The sequence below is a fragment of the Crinia signifera genome, chromosome 1 (assembly GCF_055691185.1).
Source record: "Crinia signifera chromosome 1, ASM5569118v1, whole genome shotgun sequence".
NCBI classification, from domain to species: Eukaryota; Metazoa; Chordata; class Amphibia; order Anura; family Myobatrachidae; genus Crinia; species Crinia signifera.
In genome coordinates this window covers 425,527,881-425,550,042 of record NC_139217.1, presented here as the reverse complement: position 1 = coordinate 425,550,042, position 22,162 = coordinate 425,527,881, and the positions used below count along the sequence as shown (strand labels likewise).

Sequence of the window (22,162 nt, the reverse complement as noted above, 5' to 3'; positions counted from 1 at the left end):
CATGCCCCCATAGTGACTACAAATATGGGTGTGGTTTGTATTTGCGGCATTGCTGTGAAGCCACACCTCCTTTGCCATGGCCACACCCCATTTTGGAAGCACAGGCAAGCCATGTGCAGGAGTCCCGATGCCATAATTCTAAAAGTTTAGAGCTATATAGAACTGTGGGGCACATTGTTACAAGTAACAACTTGCCCCTAATATTGTGTAACAACTTGCCCCAAATGACATTAGGGGGGAAATTTACTAATATGAAAAACCTAGTTTTTCGTATTAGTATTTTCCCTACGACTGCATACGACTGTTTCAGTCGTATGCAAAGTCGTGTTCCGGAGGGGGATTTACAAAGCAGTCATATACGACTGCTTTGTAACCCTCCGATGTCGTAGGAATTCGTATTAGCAGCCGTATATACGGCTGCTAATACGAATTATTTGTAGGCAGTCTGCACGGATCAGTCAGATCCGTGCAGGCTGCAAGGTGTAAAAAAAAATTAAATAAATATTTTTTTTTTTTTTAAACGGCGTGGGGTCCCCCCCACAGCCGAAACCAGCACCAGGCTGACAGATCCTGGAGCCGGTAATTAAAAATCAGGGAACCCGACAAATAGGGGTTCCCTGATTTTTAACAACCAGCCCCAGGCTCCTGCAATAAAGGGGTCCCCCCCCTCCAGGACTTACCTGACCAGGCTGAAGCCTGGTGCTGTCCTCGATGCCCCTGGGCGGTGGGCATCGAGCTGATAGCGGTGTAAAAAATAGAATAAACGATTGTTTTTTACTGTGGCACTACAAGTGCCAGCAAGCCTCCCCAGCAAGCTGGGACTTGGAGAACCACAAGTCCCAGCCTGCTGGGCATTAAAGGGCCCGCTGGGTCTTGTAGTGCCACAGTAAAAAAAATAGTTAAATAAAACACACTGACACCCATTTTAAAGAAAAGTTTAATACACAGATTACACACATACTGATACTTACCTATCTTGATCCCGTTGGTAGGTCGCTGGCTCCGGTGTCGACGGCTCCGTGTCGGCGGCTCCGGGGACGGCGTCCTGTCCGAGGATAATCCATGTTGGACCTGTGGAAGGAAATCCTACTCACCCAGGTCCTGCATGGATGGTCTTCTTTCTTCATCTGTCGACATCCAGGTCTTCTGACAGCTGCTGACGACTTCCAGCAGCTGTCGGCATCTTCCGCGACGCTCCCCGGCTTTCAGAGCCGGAGAGAACCTTCCTCTTCGGCGTCTGGGCTCAGAATGAATTCTGGCCAATCAGGAGCCGCCTAGCCGCCTAGCGGCCAATCAGGAAAGGTCTTTCCTGATTGGCCGCTAGGCGGCTCCTGATTGGCCAGAATTCATTCTGAGCCCAGACGCTGAAGAGGAAGGTTCTCTCCGGCTCTGAAAGCCGGGGAGCGTCGCGGAAGATGCCGACAGCTGCTGGAAGTCGTCAGCAGCTGTCAGAAGACCTGGATGTCGACAGATGAAGAAAGAAGACCATCCATGCAGGACCTGGGTGAGTAGGATTTCCTTCCATTTCCTTCCACAGGTCCAACATGGATTATCCTCGGACAGGACGCCGTCCCCGGAGCCGCCGACACGGAGCCGCCAACACGGAGCCGCCGACACAGAGCCGCCGACACCGGAGCCAGCGACCTACCAACGGGATCAAGATAGGTAAGTATCAGTATGTGTGTAATGTGTGTATTAAACTTTTCTTTAAAATGGGTGTCAGTGTGTTTTATTTAACTATTTTTTTTACTGTGGCACTACAAGACCCAGCGAGCCCTTTAATGCCCAGCAGGCTGGGACTTGTGGTTCTCCAAGTCCCAGCTTGCTGGCACTTGTAGTGCCACAGTAAAAAACAATCGTTTGTTCTATTTTTTACACCGCTATCAGCTCGATGCCCACCGCCCAGGGGCATCGAGGACAGCACCAGGCTTCAGCCTGGTCAGGTAAGTCCTGGAGGGGGGGGACCCCTTTATTGGGGGGGTCCCCACTCCCCCAGGGCCCCTGGCCAGGCTGACTGGTCGGTAGGGTTAATGCTTTGGCCGGGGGGACTTGCATAAAAAGTCTCCCCCCGGCTGTGGCATTACCCTGCTGGCTGGTTTTGCCTGGGGCTGGTTCTTAAAATACGGGGGACCCCTAGTCATTTTGTCCCCCGTATTTTGGGAACCAGCCCCAGAGCAGGAGCCTGGGGCTGGTTGTTAAAAATCAGGGAACCCCTATTTGTCGGGTTCCCTGATTTTTAATTACCGGCTCCAGGCTCTGTCAGCCTGGTGCTGGTTTCGGCTGTGGGGGGGACCCTACGCCGTTTTTTTATTTATTTATTTAATTTTTCTATTTTTTTACACTGAAGCCTGCACGGATCTGACTGATCCGTGCAGGCTAAAACGCAAATAGAACAGGAAAATGGTGTTCTATTTTCCTGTCGTATTTGCGTGGGTGTTTTACACCACTAAGCAGCCGTATTATCAGTACGGCTGCTTAGTAAATCAGAAACCACCATTCTTTTGAATGGTGATTTCTGTCGTATCCTATTGATGGTGTAGACATTCGTATTTGTAAATACAAATACGAATGTTCCATCTTTAGGAATACGAATTGTTGTATTTTTGGGATTGTAAATCCCGAAAATACAAATTCGTAAAAAAAAGGTGTATTTCTGCCTACGAATACACCTTTTTTCTACGAATCCATTTTGGTAAATGTCCCCCTAGATTCCTAAGATGGCCAAAGTTCAATATCCATGCTTCAATTCACAATAATAACAACAATAATAAAATACACTAATGGTCTGTGATTCTAACAATGTGAATGATTAACCCTTACCTTTAACAGTCCAGCCAAGATATGACTTCAAATATAGGTGAAAATATTACTTTGTCACAAGAAAAATTAGTTTGTTGAGGTGCCTACTACATAAATACATCTGTGCTAGTGCCGTTTTGCTGAGCACTGACGGTTACATATTCAAACTTGTTCCCGTTCCAACTTTTCCAACTTGCCTCTGTAACAACCCCACCATCCCCTACAAATGTAATTTAAAAAATATGAAACAAATTAAATAAAATACAGTATGTAAACGTGACAAATACATTTTTACATTTATTTTTATATATTAGGTGACTAAAATGCTTTACGTTTTAAATGTAACAGTTTAGTAAATAAAGTATAACATTATTTGGCAATAAAATACAAATGCACTGTAATTGGACTACAGCTATACAGGGCACTGCAAAAGTGGGATATTGCATTGAAGTAATGCAGTAACACTACAGCACAAGCATTGTTATAAATGAGTATCATATGGGGAGCATGAAGCTAGGTGTGAAACTGTGAACACTACAGTATAATACACTAGTAGGCATAGTGTGACATTGCTAGAAGGAGTCTAGGGAGCCGACCTTATTCCATTTTTGTTCCAGACCATGATGTCACGCATGTGTCTACGCGCACAAGAAGCAGCAATCTAAAACGCCCAAAGATTGGAAAGAAAGTTGTTGAGCCAGAACCAATGGAGGAGAACGCCGGCAGCAAGGACCATACATCTAGGAAGTAATGGTGGCTTTACATTTGTCCTTTAACTTAATACGGTGGAACAGCTTTGACTTTACAGGCAGTGTGGACAGGACATGCAGGCAGGGCATTTTGTAAAATGCAGATTCATTTAAGTACTAATGCTCTATAACCAGGGTGCCTTCCCATTCACACTGTAATGGGCCTACACACGTAGCGAATTAGGGGCATTTTCTATGTGATCTCACCTACATTGCTCCATGTGTAGGGGCATAGTGATAGCAATGAGTGGCCCTGCACATCGCTATCGCCACGGCGATTAATATCCAGTATGCTGAATATTAATCTCCTAATCGCTGGGCAGGGCCAGTGTTCTCACCGGAGAGCACTGGCCCTGACCCATCGCTCAGTACACAGCGCTGACACATCGCTGTTTGCTGATCGATTTTGCTAAGCAATCTAACATCGCTCAGAATGCTCAGATAGTCTCTATGGGGCAGATTTATTAAGCTTGGAGAAGAGATAAACTGGAGATAAAGCGGAGAAAAGGTAAAAGGAGATAAAGCACCAGCCAATCAACTCCCAACTGTCTTTTTCAAACACAGCTGATTGGCTGGTGCTTTATCTCCTTTTACCTTTTCTCCGCTTTATCTCCAGTTTATCTCTTCTCCAAGCTTAATAAATCTGCCCCTATGTGTGTAGGCCCCATAACACTCACTACGGAGAAACATGCTTGTATTAGCAGGGAATTCCCTATGCGCTAGGTCTTTGACCCACCACAGCAAATCACTTTCCTCTTATGCAGCTCTGCTGTAAATCACCATTTCCTTATTGGAAAAAAAAAAAATTCCCCCAAACAACATGAAATCTGCCTAGCTTTGTTATTGCCCCATCTGAAATATTCTGCCCTAAATGTTTCTGTTTGTACTTAGTGAGGATGCCTAATACCTTATGGTATTATGGAGGGGTATCCAATCCTGGCCGATATGTACAATAGTCAGAAACGTCAGCCAAGATCTATTCAAACTCATCGCTGCAGATCTGACTAAAGGTCCCCATACATGGTCCATTTAGTGGATCCGTTTTGTACTTGTAAAGCAGGCATCGCATGGCATGCCTTGTGCATGCATTGTGCATGCAATGCGATGCGATGAAAAGCAAGTACAAAAAGTATGTGCAGCACATACTTTTTGTACTGTACGATGAGATGCTGCGGGAGCGCACACCTCAAAGTACAAAACGGATCCGCCGCGAACGGACCGTGTATGGGGACCTTTAGTCAGATCTGCATTGACAGAAACAACCTCTAAATTGTTGAATTAGCAACCATTTCCCTTATTCCGTATTCAATCCTGGACGATATTTCCACTTGTCTGAAATATTGACCGTTTTTGGCAGCGATAGGTCGAATGCACATTTGACCTATTCAATGTCCGTTCCAATCTTCCTCCTCCCCGACATTAAACTGTTTTCCAGTGCTCTTTGGGGGTTATTCCGGTTCACACGGTGCCCCGCACGTTCGCACGGGGGACCAATGTTTTTTTACTGCAAACGCGCATAATGATTTATGCTCATGAGCAGGGTCCCTGGGCAAATGTACTTGGCGACTTGCATAGTTACGCCTATGGGAACACCAGCATTTTATGGGCGTCCCCATGAAAACGCTAGGCATTCCCATGGGGGTACGGGCATGCCAATGTGTGCCGTGGGCGGATGGCTGACTTCACATGACGTCAGCCGCCTGCCCTGTCTTCAGCCACAAGCACAGTCTCCGCTGACTTATATTTGCGAGCCCTGGAGAAATCATTTAATGGTCGCCAACCATGGCTGTGGGCACATGCGGGCATGTGTCTTTGTGACACATCATGAGAGGGGGCGGCGATTCGCCTGGGTGGCATTACAAGGACTTGGTAAGCTGCGACTTTCTCTTGTTTCCTCGTCCCTTGTCAGCCCCTTTGTCTCTTGTTTCCTGGTCCCTTGTCCCTAGTCTGTCTGTGTACTCACCCTTTGGGCACAGGCTCATTGAGTGCCTTCCCCTCCTGTGACTCACCTCTGCTTGCCCTTCAAGATACATGGGGTGAGATTTAATAGGATGAGAGATTCAGAAAGTGAGAGATTTGCTAAGAAATCTCCAGGTTTTTTTAAAGCAGCAATCATTTACACTGCAAAACCAGTTTGATTTTGCAGTGTAAATGATTGCCGCTTTAAAAAACCTGGAGATTTCTTAGCAAATCTCTCACTTTCTGAATCTCTCATCCTATTACATTTCACCCATTGAGTTATGCATCACGTCTTGTTCGCCTTCTATCTAGTTTGTTGATTTATTGCTCTGTGTTGTCAGCTTACATTTGCTGTCCCTATGATAGTCAATTTTTACTGTCACCTTGTTCATTCTCTGCCTAGTGGTGCACACAGTATGTATCACCTTAAAAAATAAAAGATAATAATTATACTTTTTGGCTGCAGAATGGACTCTAAGGAACAGATCGTGGAGAACTTTAAAGAACTGATCCAGCAACTTGCAGAAGACAAGGATGAGAGCGACATGGCCAAACTTCAGGAGGAGATCTCAGCAAAGCCTGTGGAACACATGTTATATGACAATCTGGAGGTCCAGAATGCATCAGACGACCTATGTGAAGATAAACAGGTAAATAGTTTCGGTACTTATTTCCTAGCACGGCGCCCACGATCTAGATTGTATGTGTCGGGACGATATCGCAAGCATTGCATGCATCTTATGTGTTTGTGCATGGACGAGATCGACGAGATATACAATCTATACAATTGAAAAGATTTTTAATTGTATGTACAATATCGCATCTTATGGATCTCATCTTATGGATCTCATGGATCTTATGCATCCATAAGATGCATAAGATCCATGAGATCCATAAGATAAAAGATTCATCAACACCAACCCGAAGCGTGGCGAGTGCAGCAACCTTTTCATACCCCCACTCTCCACGTAGGCGTGGAGTTGATTTTATATAGTGGCGAGCCCGAAGCGTTTGAAACGGACGCGCATTACTTCACAGGTATTACGCGTCCGCTCGCCTCGCTGCGCTCGCCACACTATATTAAATCAACTCCAAGCCAACGTGGATAGTGGGGGCATGAGAAGGTCGGAGGACGCGTTCCGCCGCCTCTCGCGGGCTCGCCACGCTTCGGGTTGGTGTTAATGGATGTTTTATCTTATGGATCTCATGCATCTTATGGAGTACCATAGTTTCATTATTTCCTAAAATCTGAGCACCCCACAAAAGCTTATAGTGGGTGCTTTTGTCGGCATGTAGATTGCCGACATCTCTGTTGTGTTTTATAATTGTCAAGACTGACCCCTATACTGTATATTTACATTTCATTAGACGGAGCTGGAGCCAGTGAATGGGGACATCACAAAGGATGTCTTTGAGCCTCAATTAGTGGATTCCCAAGAAATAACAAGAGACGCTTCAGACACCGAATCCAATTTAGAGCCAGATGACAATATTGGAAAGTCTCTCACCACTCTGGTTTCAGTCAACATGGATTTGGAGAAATCATTTGAAGACTCATTTCCTGATCAGGTAACAAGAGCTTTCTGTCCATGAGAGCTATTTAATTGGCGTTACCATCTATAATACATGCTATCCAAGGCATTGATATGATATAGAATAGGCAACTAAAACACACATGGCAATGAGGCCCAGATACTGCTTATAGATTAAAGTTATGTATTTAGCCAAACAAAATGTCATTGATATTTAATCAATTTTAAAAGATCTTCTTTAAAGCCATTTAAATATATTAGTGATAAACTCAACTCCAGTGTCTATTCTCCCATTATAAAAGTAAGCATATTGTTAAAAGTGCCAGTAAGACCCTCACCCCAGTGGCCTCACCTACCCCACCCTAATATTAATAGATGCCCCAGTGGTGCCTCATACACCCCTAGTGCCCATATGTAGCCATTGAAGCACTATTGTCCCCTTCCATCTGGTAACAAAGGGCCTGATTCTGGTTCACTTGAAAAACAAATTCTCTTTCTAATGGACAAAACCATGCTGCGCTGCAGGTGGGGCTGATGTAACATGTGCAGAGAGCGTAAGATTTGGGTGGGGTTTGTACTTAAAACTGATATCTATATTGCAGTGTAAAAATAAAGCAGCCAGTATTTACTCTGCACAGAAACAAAATAACACACCCAAATGTAACTCTCTGCGCATGTTACATCTGCCCCCCTGCAGTGCACATGGTTTTGTCCATTTGCTTTTGGAAATGATCCAGAATTAGGCCTATAATTGTTTTAATAGATCCCTCTTGCACCCCTAGTGGTAATAAATTCAATGACCTTCTTCCATCAATACCCAGGAACATTTTTATTGAATGGGCATATTCCTGTAATGTCCTTTCACAAAATGATACAATCTGAGCAGATGCAGTACATTATGGTACACTGGGCTGCCACAACCTGTCAGAGTAGATCAAGTTTAAGTGAACTCCATTTCAATTCAGTCAATTAATCAGCTCAGTAATGATCAATACCTCTGAAATTGAGCACCACTGAGTGGCTGGTGCAAGGGATGGTCTTTAGTATTCAGTTTAAACCATGACATTATACTAAGTGTAAGGGATGTGCAGTTATATTATAGTGTTCCCGCTAGGCTGTTTTAGCGGGGCGCTGCACCCTGCCCGATTTCTAAAGGGCAAAATGCGCCCTGCCCCTCCAGCAGCGCCCCGCTAAAAGAGCCTGCTGCCTGACTAATGTTGTGCCCGGGGAAGCTCCAGGCACCGCAATCTCGGCGGCGCTAGGCTTCCCCGGCAGCTCACGGACTACGGAGGAAGCCCGGGCACGCCCGCTTTGGTGACGCGGCGGCCCGGGCATGCCTCCTCTGGTGACGCGGCGGCCCGGGCACGCCTCCTCTGGTGACGCGGCGGCCCGGGCACGCCTCCTCTGGTGACGCGGCGGCCCGGGCACGCCCCCAGCTGTGACGTCGGTGTGCCCGGTCCGCCCCCCAGCGCCCTGCCCGGTGTCACTCCTAGAGTGAACACTATATTATATTTATAAGGCGCCACAAATGGTACGCAGCGCTGTACATATAGAACACATTAGAACAGTACAGGGTATACAGAACTAGACATACAGTGACAGAAGAACAAAAACAAAGCACAACTAGCAACACAAATCTTAGTACACAATACAGTTGAGATGTAGGGAAGTGAGGGGTAGATTTATGTACCGGCGATCAGGGGAATATGCGATATCCCCATGCGTTATGGCAGGGGATAGCGCTTCCCCTGATCTATGACATCCGCTGACCGGGTGTCTAACGTGTAGCGGTGTGGGACAGGAGGCATAGCGCAGCTACGATATTTTATATTGCGCGCCTGCCTCCTGCCTAATTTATGAAAGGTCAGCATCGCTGACTGTTCCGCCCCCTGCAGCTATCGACTTTAGGCGGCGATGCCCTATGCCCACAGCAGGGACAGCACTGTCCCTGCTGCTGGCTCTGAGCTGCGCTGGGGATCTCGCGTGAGTAGCGAGATCCCGCGCATGCGCAGTGAGCCGGCCGGAGGGAAGGAGACGGTGCATCAGTTTTAAAAGATGCGCTGTCTCCAGGAGGGGACATCGCCGGAGGGGGGAGTTAGCGCTCCCCCGCTTCGGCGGACAAGATGTTAATACATCTTGTCGGTGTCCCCTCCTGCTTCGCCTCGCTAATGAGGCAAAGCAGGAAGTGTTATAGCGGGGCGTTTAGTGCCGCTATAATAAATCTACCCCTCAGTGAGAAGAGATGTGGGTATAGATTGTAGGTGAGTAAAAGAGCTGTAATTGAAATGCAAGAAAAGTGCCGTGAGAACAGGAGGGAAGAGGGCCCTGGTCTAAGGTCAGACAGGTGACATGAGGTGCAGGTAAGGAGAACTGAGGGGTAGATTTATTAAGCTTGGAGAAGTGATAAACTGTCTGGTTTTTATTACCGACCAATCCGCTCCTACCTCTGAAGCTACAGGCTTGGTTTGAAAAATGATAGGTCAGAGCTGATTGGCCGGTGATTAAAACCAGACCGTTTATCACTTCACCGAGCTTAATAAATCTGCCCCTCAGGCAAGAAGTGAGCATGGCAAGGATGGTCAGGACATGAGGCAGCAGGTAGAGAGAATGGACAAAGTAGTCCTCTCTTCTCCTTTCCCCCCTCCACCTGCACCCTTGACCCCTAACAGCCCTGCACTGTGTGTGTGTGTGTGTGTGTGTGTATATATACACACATGTAGGTTTGTTTGGCACTCCAGATAAGATAATGGTGCCGTGCTGGCCTCCAAAAGAGGTGATATATGCAGACAACCGCTCTGTAACTGGCAGGGTCCTTGTAGGAACAAGAGGCGGCACTTATCGTGCTTTGATCAAAAACGTTATATTGTGTAAATCATTTTTTAAGGCATTAGGTAGAGCAGAGTTGTGTGACGATGTTTCAAGACCACTTATGGTCTTTTCATCAGGACAAAGATGAAATTACATGGCGCAATTACATGGTGTTGTTTTGCACCATGTAATTAATTGTATTGAGACCTGATGAAAAGACCGTAAGAGGCATTAAAACATCGTCGCACAACTTAAAAAAATGATATAAACAATATATCATTTTTGTGATTTTTTTTTTTTTTCAATTAAAATGTTTGTTTTTCACAAAACGGAATGGCATTTGCATTTATCGCACAATAATCTCCTTTATAATAATAATAATCTCCACAACTTCCTCCAAAAGAAAGTGATTATTACAATGGGAACAATTGATTGATAATAGAATACCTGCACCGTTGCGGAGTAGGCTAGGATTGTAATAATCAGTGGAAGTTATACTTTTCTTTCTTTCAAATGATAAAATGTGGGCTCTCTTGCTTATTTGCATTAACTATCCTATTGCAGTTACTAAATGGGAGAATTTGCTTACCAGCAATGTCCCCAATACGCAAATGCTATTTGATGTGCAGTTTTGACTTTTTAGTAAATTGCATGGTTTACAAACTGCATTCAGACCCAATTTCCTCCTCAGAGTAAACCAATAAACAAAGGAGAACAGCACTTGGTTCACTGACAAATATATAAAGCGTACCATGCGGCTGGTTTTAATAAGCATTTAATCAATATTCATAAAAACACATCAATCTGACATAAACGCAAGAGTTCCCATAGGTTGGTAAAGAAGATTCTCAACTTCTCTAGAGTTTACAATAAAGTGCATGAGTGCTAGTGCACGTATAATCCGGTATAATCCCCAGCAGGAGGTCAGCGCTACCCAGCCAGTGCATTAAGTAAGATGTCCTTACATAGATCCGTATGGTTGGTGGTTATTAAGATGTGTGTAAATCCTCCTCCTTGTTAGATAATAGGCCGGTCCGGATGATAAGCCGCAGCAAATTCATTTTAATGCTCAACATGTTTTAACATGGTAGGCATGTCTTCCTCAGGAGCACATTAGGAGAGTGACATTTGGACACTATATATACATATACATATATATACAATTCTGTCAGGCGGCACTCGAAGTTTCTTCGAGTGCTGCCTGACAGAATTGTATTTGTGAGTTCCCAAGATATTGAGGAGCCCTATTGGAAGGCACTGTGTGTTCACCAGCATTTACGCATTATTAACAGTGTGCTGCCCACTCTGGACTGTGTGTATGTATGTATGTATGTATATATATATATATACCCCTATTGATTAACCCCTTCAGTGGCAGTCCTGAGAATTTTCTGGATTACGCTCCAGACTGGCAAACCTGGAAAATTCTCGGGAGTGCCACTGCCTGCGCTCCCTCCTGCTGGGCAGTGCCACTGAGCTGAGCGCTGAGATCAGCACTGTGCTTAGCTTCAGCAGCTGCCCGGCTCCTGCTGTCCGGCCCTGCCTCCTTCCGGCTGTATACGGAGTGACCTTGTAACATGATGCTGCACACAGCCGGGTTGCCAGGGGCAGGACTGGGCAGCGGCTGATTGACTGTTCAGCGGCGCTGGCCGGACTCAGGGGTTACAGTGGTGTTTTTTTTTTTAGGGAGCGCTTCCCAGAAAAAACACCTAGTTGGGAGTGCTCCCTAAAAAAAAGCCCACCACTGAAGGGGTTAAATGATGTCAGACATATGTGTCTAACTAGGCTGCATGGAAAATGTATACAATCAAAATTAAATAAGAATTAAAAAACAAAATCATATAGATACAGTAATATTGATTAATTAATAAGTAAAACCTACAACTTTTGCTAAGAGGTGTACAGATGTAGCTGCGCTAATCTTTGCAGAATTGCCAGCCCCCGCCAGGGTCCGGCTAACACCAGGGGCGCGCGCACACGTGGCAATGGAGCCTGCCGCCGGTCCCTGCCACCTCCCCGGTCCCCCTCGCCGCCCGACCCCCCTCCCCGAACTGGGCAGAGTCTCCCTGAAGTGGAGATTGGCAGGGAGGCGTTGCCCAGCTGCCGTGTTACTGAGACGCACGCGCATCCCAGTCCCTATGGCCGGCGCTCGCCAGTGAAAGGGATCTGGCAGGAGCCGGCCAAGGATTAGCCCGGCTACATCTGTATAATGAATTTCCCGGGTATAGGAAATCCCAGGTATCAGGGCTGCATCCCATAATTTTGACCCCGTTTTTTTTGTGTAAATCCCGAAAAGCAGAGTGACTGTGGGGTTTATTTTCTAAGATGGGAGTTCTGTTTTAAATGGGATGTTGCTAGGGGCAACCAATCAGACTCTACTTATTTATTTAGCAACTTCTAGAAGATAATACATAAAATCTTATTGGTTGCCCCTAGCAACATCCCATCTGAAATAGAACTCCCATTTTAGTAAATAAACCCCTATGGCTGGGGAGGAGGGTTTTCCTTGTCCAGGGGTACCCTGCTGACAGCAAAAAAATATCTAACAGGAGCTGGAGTCCAACATAAGCGGGGAGTGTCTTCCCATCTGTTTGTATGAGACTGCAATGTGAGGCAGACCGCGGCACGTAATGCAACTGCATCAAGGTGTCCCATTTGTCTGGGTCAGGTACATGATTGGCCTGGCCAATGAGAGGATGTGGAGGTTGTTGCCTTGGCATATATAAAAACAATAGTGGGAGTGCAATCAGTCAAATAAAATAAAGTAATTTCTGCTTTCACTCTTTATGAATAAAAAGATACAAATCTGTAGATATATATTTGCTCTTATATTCAGATGACAAATACTTAAATAAAACAAACCACAAAAAGGAATAATGAATTATAGTTCAGAATTACATATAATATATATATATATATATATATATATATATATATATATATATATATATTGCATAATATAATGTAGTAATATCAAATAATAATCTGTATATGTGCATGCACATATACAGTATATGCACACATAGACATGTACGCAGAGATCCCACAGAATAAAGATAATATAAATAACAATAACGGTTGATTAGTCATTTGGACCAACCGCAATGGCCGCATGATCTGTTTGATCATATTGCCAGGAATCCACCAAGGATTGCTCCCAGTGTCAGCACTGTTCTCTTTTGTTTTACATGGTTTTTTTTATAGGGGCTTTACACACTCCCACTGAATCGCAGCTTTGACAGCGCTAGTGTGGTCATATACATTTTTTTCCTCCTCCGAGTGTTGTCTTATGTGTGAAATAAGTCACAATGTGAACATATCTTGCAGATTTCAGCATACTGCACATGCACCAGATCAGGTGTCCTCGGTGGTTCTCAAACTCGGTCCTCAGAACCCCACACAGTTCATGTTTTCCAGGTCACCCGACAGGTGCACTCATTACTGACTGACATATTTGAAAAGATCCACAGGTGGAGCTAATTATTACACTTGATTCTGTGAGGGGTCCTGAGCAGGGGTGCTGAGGACCAACTTTGAGAACTTGTGTGTTGGTGCATATGGTTTGTTCCATCTGTTGACAAGTCACACTCTTCATGAAATGGACGTTTGTGGACGGTGATTGGACAGCGACCATGTGATCACTCTTGCATCTACGGTAGTGTCATGTTTGTGTAAGCTGATTTACCTTGATCGCTCGTAGCATGCAGAGGGAGGGCACATTTGTGTCAACTGCATATTTTGCACCCAGCGCAGGGCTGGTGTCGCCTCCATACTAGAAATGCAATAACAGCAGGCAGGATAGGATTCCACAGGCAGCCGTACAGATATACGGTATACACTGCCGGATCCTCACATTGGGCTGGATGCACTAAAATGAAAATTTGGTTAAAAACCCTGCCTATGGGCTTCTCTCTGCAGCACTATGGACAGGATGCTCTAAACCAGAAATGCGGTAAAAACCCAGTTATCAGGATTTTTAGGGCATTTCTGTATGCTCTAACCCCCCTCTGCAGTGTAAGCGCTTCGAACGGAATGGCCAGCAAAAGCTGGCGATTCCCTGCAGAAGCCTATAGGATTCTTACCGCATCAGTGAGGGATCCCTCCCAGCATGCCCTGTAGCCGGACCCGGCCCTCTGCGCATGCGCAGATGGACTCTCGGGTCTCAGACCAGGAAGTCCAGCACCAGAACCGCATCGCAAGGGACAGCTCTTATTTCAAGAGCTGTCCCTTGTGCTAATAATCACATAACCGCATCGCAAGGGACAGCTCTTATTTCAAGAGCTGTCCCTTGTGCTAATAATCACATATGTTAGAGCATATGCAATTATTAAGAATACGATACAATGCGAAGGGGTGCGATGCAGGGCAGTGGATGTTAGAACATCCGCCCCATGTGAGGAACTTTTGGAAGTATCATGCGGTAATCTGTGATGTGTGGTGGTGGATGTTAGTGCACCCCCCTCCCCCATTGGAATAAACTAGAAGGGGTGCAGTGCAGGGCAGTGGATGTTAGAACATACCGCCCCATGTGAGGGACTTTCGGAAGTATCATGCGGTAATCTGCGATGTGTGGCGGCGGATGTTAGTGCACCCCCCTCCCCAATTGGGATAAACTAGAATACAGGCTGCCATGGATGGAATCAACATCAGGTTACTCAGAGTGACTGCTACCATTTGACATCCACAAGAGACCTCCACACAAATTTTGGAGAGAGATAAAGTGCATGGAGATAAAGTAACAGCCAAACAGCTCCTAACTGGCAGTGTTTGAAAGATAACAGGAGCTGGTTGGCTTGTACTTTATCTCCATCCACTTCATACACCTGAGTGTGACACACATGAAGACAAGTTGGCGCCATTTGCCCTGTAGAGGGAGCATTGCTGCCGCACAGTTCTGAGCCGTCGTCTTGGAAACAGTCGCATAGAAACGCAGGAGGACGCCGACAACTGAGCGACACTAACAAAGTTACAGCGCGGTGCCTAGCCCTGCCACAGGTGCCCCGGCTCGGTGCGACTCTCAGAATCGGAGCGAGTGTAACCCCCGCAGCAGCAGCAGCCGTCATGCCACTGCCGGAGACCATGTTCTGCGCGCAGCAGATCCATGTGCCCCCGGAGCTGCCGGACCTGCTGAAACAATTCACCAAGGCGGCCATCAGGACGCAGCCCCGGGACGTGCTGCAGTGGGCGGCCGCCTACTTCGGGAGCCTGTCCCGAGGGGAGACGCTGCCGGTGAAGGATCGTGCCGAGAGTCCGGCAGCAACACAGAGGACAGACACAGGACTGACCCCGGGGTTGCTGAGGGTGCTGCACAGGCAGCTGGGTGCCGAGGCCCTGGTGAGTCGGGAGGAGCTGGAGGAGAGGTGGGGAGGCCTGTGTATGCCCCTGACACAGCTACACAGCATCCTGGAGCTGGATGACTTTGGAAGGGAAGTGGTTTGGCTGAAATTCCTGGCCCTGGCTTGTAGCACCCTGGGTGGCAGTATCACCGCTGCCCTGAAACATGCCTGTGCCATACTGACCGAGGACCCAGATGGCGGCGCCGCCCGCATCCCGTTCCTCACCTTCCTGTTCCTATACAAGTACCTGGTCCAGGTGGATGGAGAGATACCGGAGGCGCAGGTGGAAGATGCGCTCAGCGCCTTGCGGGAGGATGCGGAGAAACAAGCCGGCATGATCCAGCCAAGAAATTTTTTAAGCGCTCTATGTCCGCCTCTTTCTTAAGAAAAATGTGGAAACCAGAAAGCTGGAGACAGGAGACAGTAATGGCTATACATACATGTATGTGGAATATTCAGAATAAAAACCAGGGAAAAGTGTTTATTGCCAGATTTATTTATTGTCAGATACAAGTAGGACTGATAGTTTACCACTTTTCCACTAAAATTCCAGCTCTGATCTGGGTAATTGAACACGATTGCCAGCCCTATGACAGCGGCTTGAAACTCTGTTCACACCGCAGGCTTAAGACCCCTAAACACATTCCGATGTTAAGGGATTTTCTAAGAGACTTTGCTAAGTTTGGCTATGTCGCTTAGAAAATGCCCCTACATCGGTGTGTGTGCAATGCGTGCCCCTGCGCGTCGCTATCGCTGGATGAGATTTGGGATCAATGAGCACAAATCTCACCGATCGTCAGTGTTCTCCACCGAAGAGCACTGGCGCTGTCGGCTCGCTCAGCACACAGTGCTGGCAGCTCCCGCTGTGTGTGTGCTGAGCCAATTTATTGTAGTTAGAAAGCCCTACACACATTGGCAGGTGTGTAGGGCCCTTTAACCTGGGTTATTGCTGGTTCTTCCCACTGCTGGCGCCATGATATCATATAAAAGCGCCAGCTCTCCATATGCTTTTAGTCTGACGCAGCAGGCTAACCGTGTCGATGCCAGGTGTGACGCTGCTAGCTACCAGGGTTGGATTCCTGGGCAACACAACTTGTTTTTTTTATCTGACCACTTTGCACCAAAACTCGATGCAGGTTGCCCTGAAATAAGTCAGGTTATAGGTTTAGTGGAAAAGGAGTAATAGTGGTGGACTCTCCCAGAGTTTGGGAGAGTCCACCACTATTGGGATGGGATCAGACTTTCCCATTACACATCGAAAATACCTGAAATTTGCTGTTTTCTGTGTATATTTAATATATGGGGTGATGGGATTGCTGTGTGTTTTGACGGATAATTCAGGGGATACATACAATATGCTGGCAGTGGGGACCTTGGTGGCCAAAAGATGACTCAGTGATCCCGTTGCAGAGAATCACAACAGGGCCTCCGTAATACCCCTTTTATACCAAAATGCTGGGTCACACCCAGGTTTTTGGACCCAGCTTCCAGCCGGGTACAACCCGGCATTTGTTACCTTTTACATCGGAGCTCCTCCCCACCCAGCGCAGGTGGTTCCTGAGCCGCCGCTTGGAGATGACATCATTACCCGGCGTACCCGTTTATACCAACCTCTACCCAGGTCAGGACCTGGGTAGAAGTCCCATGTAAAGGGACACCGCGTGACCCATTTACACCGCCGCTGACCTTTCGATGACCTGGGTTTTTGCGGTGGTGTAAAAAGGGTATTAGTGGTTAGCCCCCTCCCCCTACATCCCTAACACTCCCCGCTTACAGCCTAAAGGTGCCCACACACTAGAACGATTTTTGGGCCGATTGGCCGATTTTCGATAAATCGGCCGATATATCGGCCGATATTTACCGATAATCGGTCGAAAATCGGCCGATGCTCGCTCCCGTGGATCTTTTGCTAAATCTTCTGATCTTACGTGCTGCACAAAAGATCAGAAGATTTAACAAAAGATCCATAGGAACGCACACGGGATCTTAAGAAAAATCTTTGGTAAAGATGTGCGCTTGCCTGAAATCTTTTGTCCAGATCGGACAAAAGATTTGAAGGCTAATTTATGCGCACATCTTATGATCACAGATCTTTCTAGTGTGTGGGCACCTTAACCCTAAATTCCCCCCTATTGCCTAAATCTAACCTCAACTTCCCCTGCCTGACCCAAACCCGCCTGGCACATACCTCCCAACATGACCCTCTCCAGGAGGGACACAGTGCCCTGCACCTGGCCTTCCCTGGTAATGTATGATTGCCATCACCTGTGGTGAAACACCTTTCTTATCAATTAACCTGTTCTACTCAGTGATGGCAATCATTCATTACCATGGAAGTCCAGGAGCAGAGCATTGTGTCCCTCCTGGAGAGGGTCATGTTGGGAGGTATGCTGGCATACTTAGGTTCGGGATGCCATCTGTCTGGATTCTGCTGGCATCCTGATCCATTTGGAAGCTTCTGTATTATAAGAGCAGTTGGGATTCCGGCATTACATCCGCTGGGCTTATAATTACATATAAAGCAAGGGAATATAAATGGGTATCACACTTCTGTTGCTGAAATTACTATAGTGAATAGAAAAGCAGAGCCTGGAATAAAACAATATTTACTACCGAAAACCTTAATACTGAAAGCAAATTATAGCAAAGATGGAGAAGTATAAAATATATCACTGACAAATGTAATAATCTATGGGACAAGTGTCCAGAAAATGCATACCTCCCAACATGACCCTCTCCAAGAGGGACACAATGCTCTGTTCTTGGACTTCCCTCTTAATTTAGGATTGCCATCACCTGTGTTGAAACACCTTTCTTATCAGTTACCCTGTTCAACACAGGTGATGGTGATCATACATTAAAAGTGAAGTCCAGGAGCAGAGCATTGTGTCCCTCCTGGAGAGGGTCATGTTGGGAGGTATGGTGAGCTATGTGTGTGTGGGTGATCTGTAGTAACCAGTGTTCTCTGGTTAGAACTCTGGCCATTTGGCTAGATCTTGACTACAGAGAGGTGGAAAAAAATAAAAAGTGCAATACTAAAGCCGTGTACACACGGCAGCGATGTTTGCTGAAATCGCTGGCAATATGGTCGCTGGCGACCATATTGCCAGTGATGGGAGTGTGCCCCGGTGATAAATCGCCGGGTGTGCGCTCCCGTTTTCTGCCCAGTTCCAATCGCTGGTTGCAGGAGCTTGTTCCCGTGACCAGCTGATTACCTCTGCGGCTCCCCCGGCAGAGGTTCCCTTTCATCAGTGACCATCTCTGGTCGCTGATGAAAAGGAGACACTGAGCAATATACTGCTCAGCAATATATTGCTGAGCAATATATCTCCCCCGTGTGTACGCACCTTAAAGGCAACGGATCTTTGTATCAAAAGGGTTAAGAGGTGGAAAAAATTAAAAAGTGCAATACTAAAGGCAACGGACCTTTGTATCAAAAGGGTTAAGAAAAGTACCAGGAAAAGGAAGCCAGGGTGGTTTACTAAAGAGGTATCAACTAGTGTAAAAGCAAAAAAGATGGCCTTTAGGACATACAAGCAGACTTAAAATAATAACGACAAAGAAGTGTATCTTGCCAGGCGCAAGGAGGCTAAGAAAGTGATCAGGCGTGCCAAGGCACAAGCTGAGGAGAAAATGGCTCAGTCAGTAGATAAAGGAAACAAAACTTTTTTAAGTATATAAGTGAAAGGAGAAAATCAAATGGAGGAATAATAAGACTGCGGACAGACACTGAGAATTTGGTGGAGGGAGACAAGGCAATTGCAGATCATCTAAATAATTACTTTTGCTCCGTATTTACTATAGAAGGAGAATGGAAGGGACCACAGTTAAGTTGCAAGGACATTCATAAAAATAAAGGTAGATGGAAGTACATTTACTAGGGAGAAAGTCCTAACAGAACTTTCAAGACTGAAAGTGGATAAATCAATGGGGTCAGACGGAGTGCATCCAAGGATACTAAAATAACTAAAAGATGTGTTGGTAGCACCATTAACAGATTTATTCAACCAGTCACTAGATACAGGTGCAGTTCAAGAGGACTGGAGAAGAGCAAATGCACTAAAGCGGAAGCAAAGAAGAAGCAAGTACAGATTGCGCCGGCCTTGTCTTTGCAGGGGATGGCAGCAGAATCGCCAGCCGCGATCCCCCGCCATCTGCTCTGCGAAAGGGTATGCGAGATGCGCGCGCGTCCCCTTCCGACGGCACTTCCCCTTGGTCCCCACCGCCTCCCCGCTCCCCCGCCGCCTCCCCTAACCCTGTCCGTCTCCCTGAAGCGGAGACAGACAGGGTTCCCGTCGCCCGGAAAAAGAGACGCGCGTGCGTGCGAGACGCACGCGCGTCTCAGTCAGATGGAGCCAGATGGAGCGCCTCGCTGCTTGCGGATCGCCAGCGGAGACAGTCTGGCGATTCGCCAGCAAGAGGGAGCCCGGATCCATCTGTAACTACAGACCAGTGAACCTTACATCAGTAGTAGTGAAATTAATGGAAACACTATTAAAAGAAAGAATAATTTACAGGATCCAAAACAGCATGGTTTTACTGCAGGGAGATCATGCCAAACAAGTCTCATTGACTTTTTTGACTGTGACCAAAATACTAGATGAAGGGGGGGCTGTAGATGTGGCATATCAAGACTTTAGTAAGGCATTTGACACTGTCCCACATCTCAGGCTGCTAAATAAACTTGAAAGTCTGGGATTGGATTATAAAACAATAAAATGGATAAGAACCTGGTTGCAGGATAGGAAACAGACAGTTGTAGTAAATGGAGTGCATTCTATGGAGGGACATGTTACCAGTGGAGTACCCCAGGGATCTGTACTTGGACCAGCGCTCTTTAATATCTTTGTTAGTGACATTGCAAATGGTATTGAAGGGAAAGTATGCCTTTTTTGCAGATGACACAAATATATGCAACAGAGTAGACACACCAGGAGGGGTAAATCAAATGACTGATGATCTAAGTAAACTTGAGAATTGGTCAATAGCATGGCAACTACAGTTTAATGCACTTGTGACTCAAAAACCCAAAGGCTCAATATAGTATCATGGGTATCAATCAATGGAAACTACTGAGGAGGAAAGAGATCTAGGAGTCACTATTTCAAGTGACTTAAAGGCAGGAAAGCAATGTAACAAAGCAATGAGGAAGGCTAGTCAGATGCTTGGTTGCATAGGGAGAGGAATCAGTAGCAGAAAAAAATGACATAATAATGCCACTTTATAGGTCATTGGTACGGCCTTATCTGGAATACTGTGTCCAGTTCTGGAGACCAGGGGCCAAATGTAATAGGGTGAGAGTTTCAGAAAGTGAGAGATTTTGGGAGAGTTTTCCCATGTTTTTTAAAGCAGCAATCAATTAAATTGCAAAATCAGCCTGGTTTTTCAGTGTAATTGATTGCTGCTTTAAAAAAAGGGGGAAACTCTCCCAAAATCTCTCACTTTCTGAAACTCTCACCCTATTACATTTGGCCCCATATCTTCAGAAGGATATAAATACATTGGAGAGTGTACAAAGAAGGGCAACTAAAATGGTGCATGGCCTACATCACAAAACTTACCTGGATAGACTAAAAGATAGTCAGGGCCGGCGCCACCACTAGGCAGGACTAGGCATTTGCCTAGGGCGCCGGCCACCGGAGAGCGGTACTGAACCGCTGAGGTACCATAGAGAGGTACCAGAAAGCAGGGAGCGGGAAGCAGGTTAGTATGTTATCCTCCTCCCCATCTCCCCTCCCCGACCCCCATCCCACCCGTTAATTAACGCTGCCCCCCCCCCCGGGCCGCCCGCTTCCTGCTCCCCGCTGGGGGGATTTCAGCGCGGCAGTATCGCCCGCACCCCCCCCCCCCCCGTGCCGTATCGCACCCGACGAACCCAACCCCCCCCCCCGTGCCGCAGTATCGTCCGCACCATCCCGCCGGGCGGCGGGTGGCACGGGGGTTTTTGCCTGGGGTGGGCGGGGGGCTTGCACCGGCCCTGTGTATAGTTTGGAGCAGAGAAGGGAAAGGGGGGACATGATAGAAATCTTCAAATATATCAAGGGTTTTAACATAGTACAGGAGGGAAATTTTCTGCTAAGGAAAACAAGTAATAGAACACGAGGACATGCACTGAAACTGGAGGGAGGTAGGTTCAGGGGAAATGTTAGAAAAAGTTACTTCACAGAAAGGGCAGTGGATAAGTGGAATAGCCTCCCATCAGAGGTGGTAGAGGCTAAGACAGTAGAACAATTTAAATATGCTTGGGATAGGCATATGAATATCCTTACAAAGAAATAAGGATTACAAAGGGTTGAGATTACCTGAAGGGTAAAAAAAAAAAGGGGCAGACTAGATGGGCCAAATGGTTCTTATCTGCCGTCAAATTCTATGTTACATGTAGTCAAGATCTGAGCCAGCGATGGCGACACATGGGGCCGCGCATCGCCATGGGGTATACATATGAAGTGATATGTGCTTAATTTCTACGAGATCTAGTCAGATCCCTTAGAAAAGTGTCCTGCTACGGACAGCCATCCACCCAGGGAAAATCCCTAAAAACATGGTGGTAACTGGCTGCTTACATGCCAATAGTTATATAGTTACTGTATTTTCTGCCAGACTTCCCAGCTAAAATCCGTCATTGGTTTTTCAAGTGACAAAAGGTTCAGTCCTATATCGTGCTGTCATAGGTTCCAAATAGATGTCACAAAAAGGACAAAATATTTCATCTATGATTCATTTCTATAAAGAAGGCAATACGTTAATGTTCTGAGACAGGATGAGACCTGGGACGCTTCTCACAGTGGTTCATGTGCATCTGCCCTCCTGTATCTTCATGTACAGATGTTACTGCCAATCTCCTGGTTCCTTCACACATGGACACAGTAGCTAATAGTTTAGCAGAAGACCAGGAGCTAGTACCTGAAATCGAGCTCAATGCACTTAAGGGTAAATTTACTAAGATGGGAGATAATATAATCTGATTGGTTGCTATGGG

At 46.4% G+C, this 22,162-nt stretch overlaps 1 protein-coding gene across 3 annotated transcripts in view; it reads left to right on the top strand.

Moving 5' to 3' along the window:
• The window catches only part of FAM169A (family with sequence similarity 169 member A), a 69,040-nt gene that overhangs the window by 45,080 nt on the left and 1,798 nt on the right, over positions 1–22,162 (top strand). For 2 of the 3 annotated variants that reach the window (XM_083151917.1, XM_083151916.1), the window contains exons 10-12: positions 3,417–3,546; positions 5,974–6,157; positions 6,876–7,076. In XM_083151917.1, the coding sequence (XP_083008043.1) occupies positions 3,417–3,546; positions 5,974–6,157; positions 6,876–7,076 (515 nt within the window). Of the gene's footprint in view, positions 1–3,416; positions 3,547–5,973; positions 6,158–6,875; positions 7,077–14,169; positions 15,626–22,162 lie in introns of those variants that run through there. The other variant, XR_014450531.1, reaches the window with a different exon arrangement.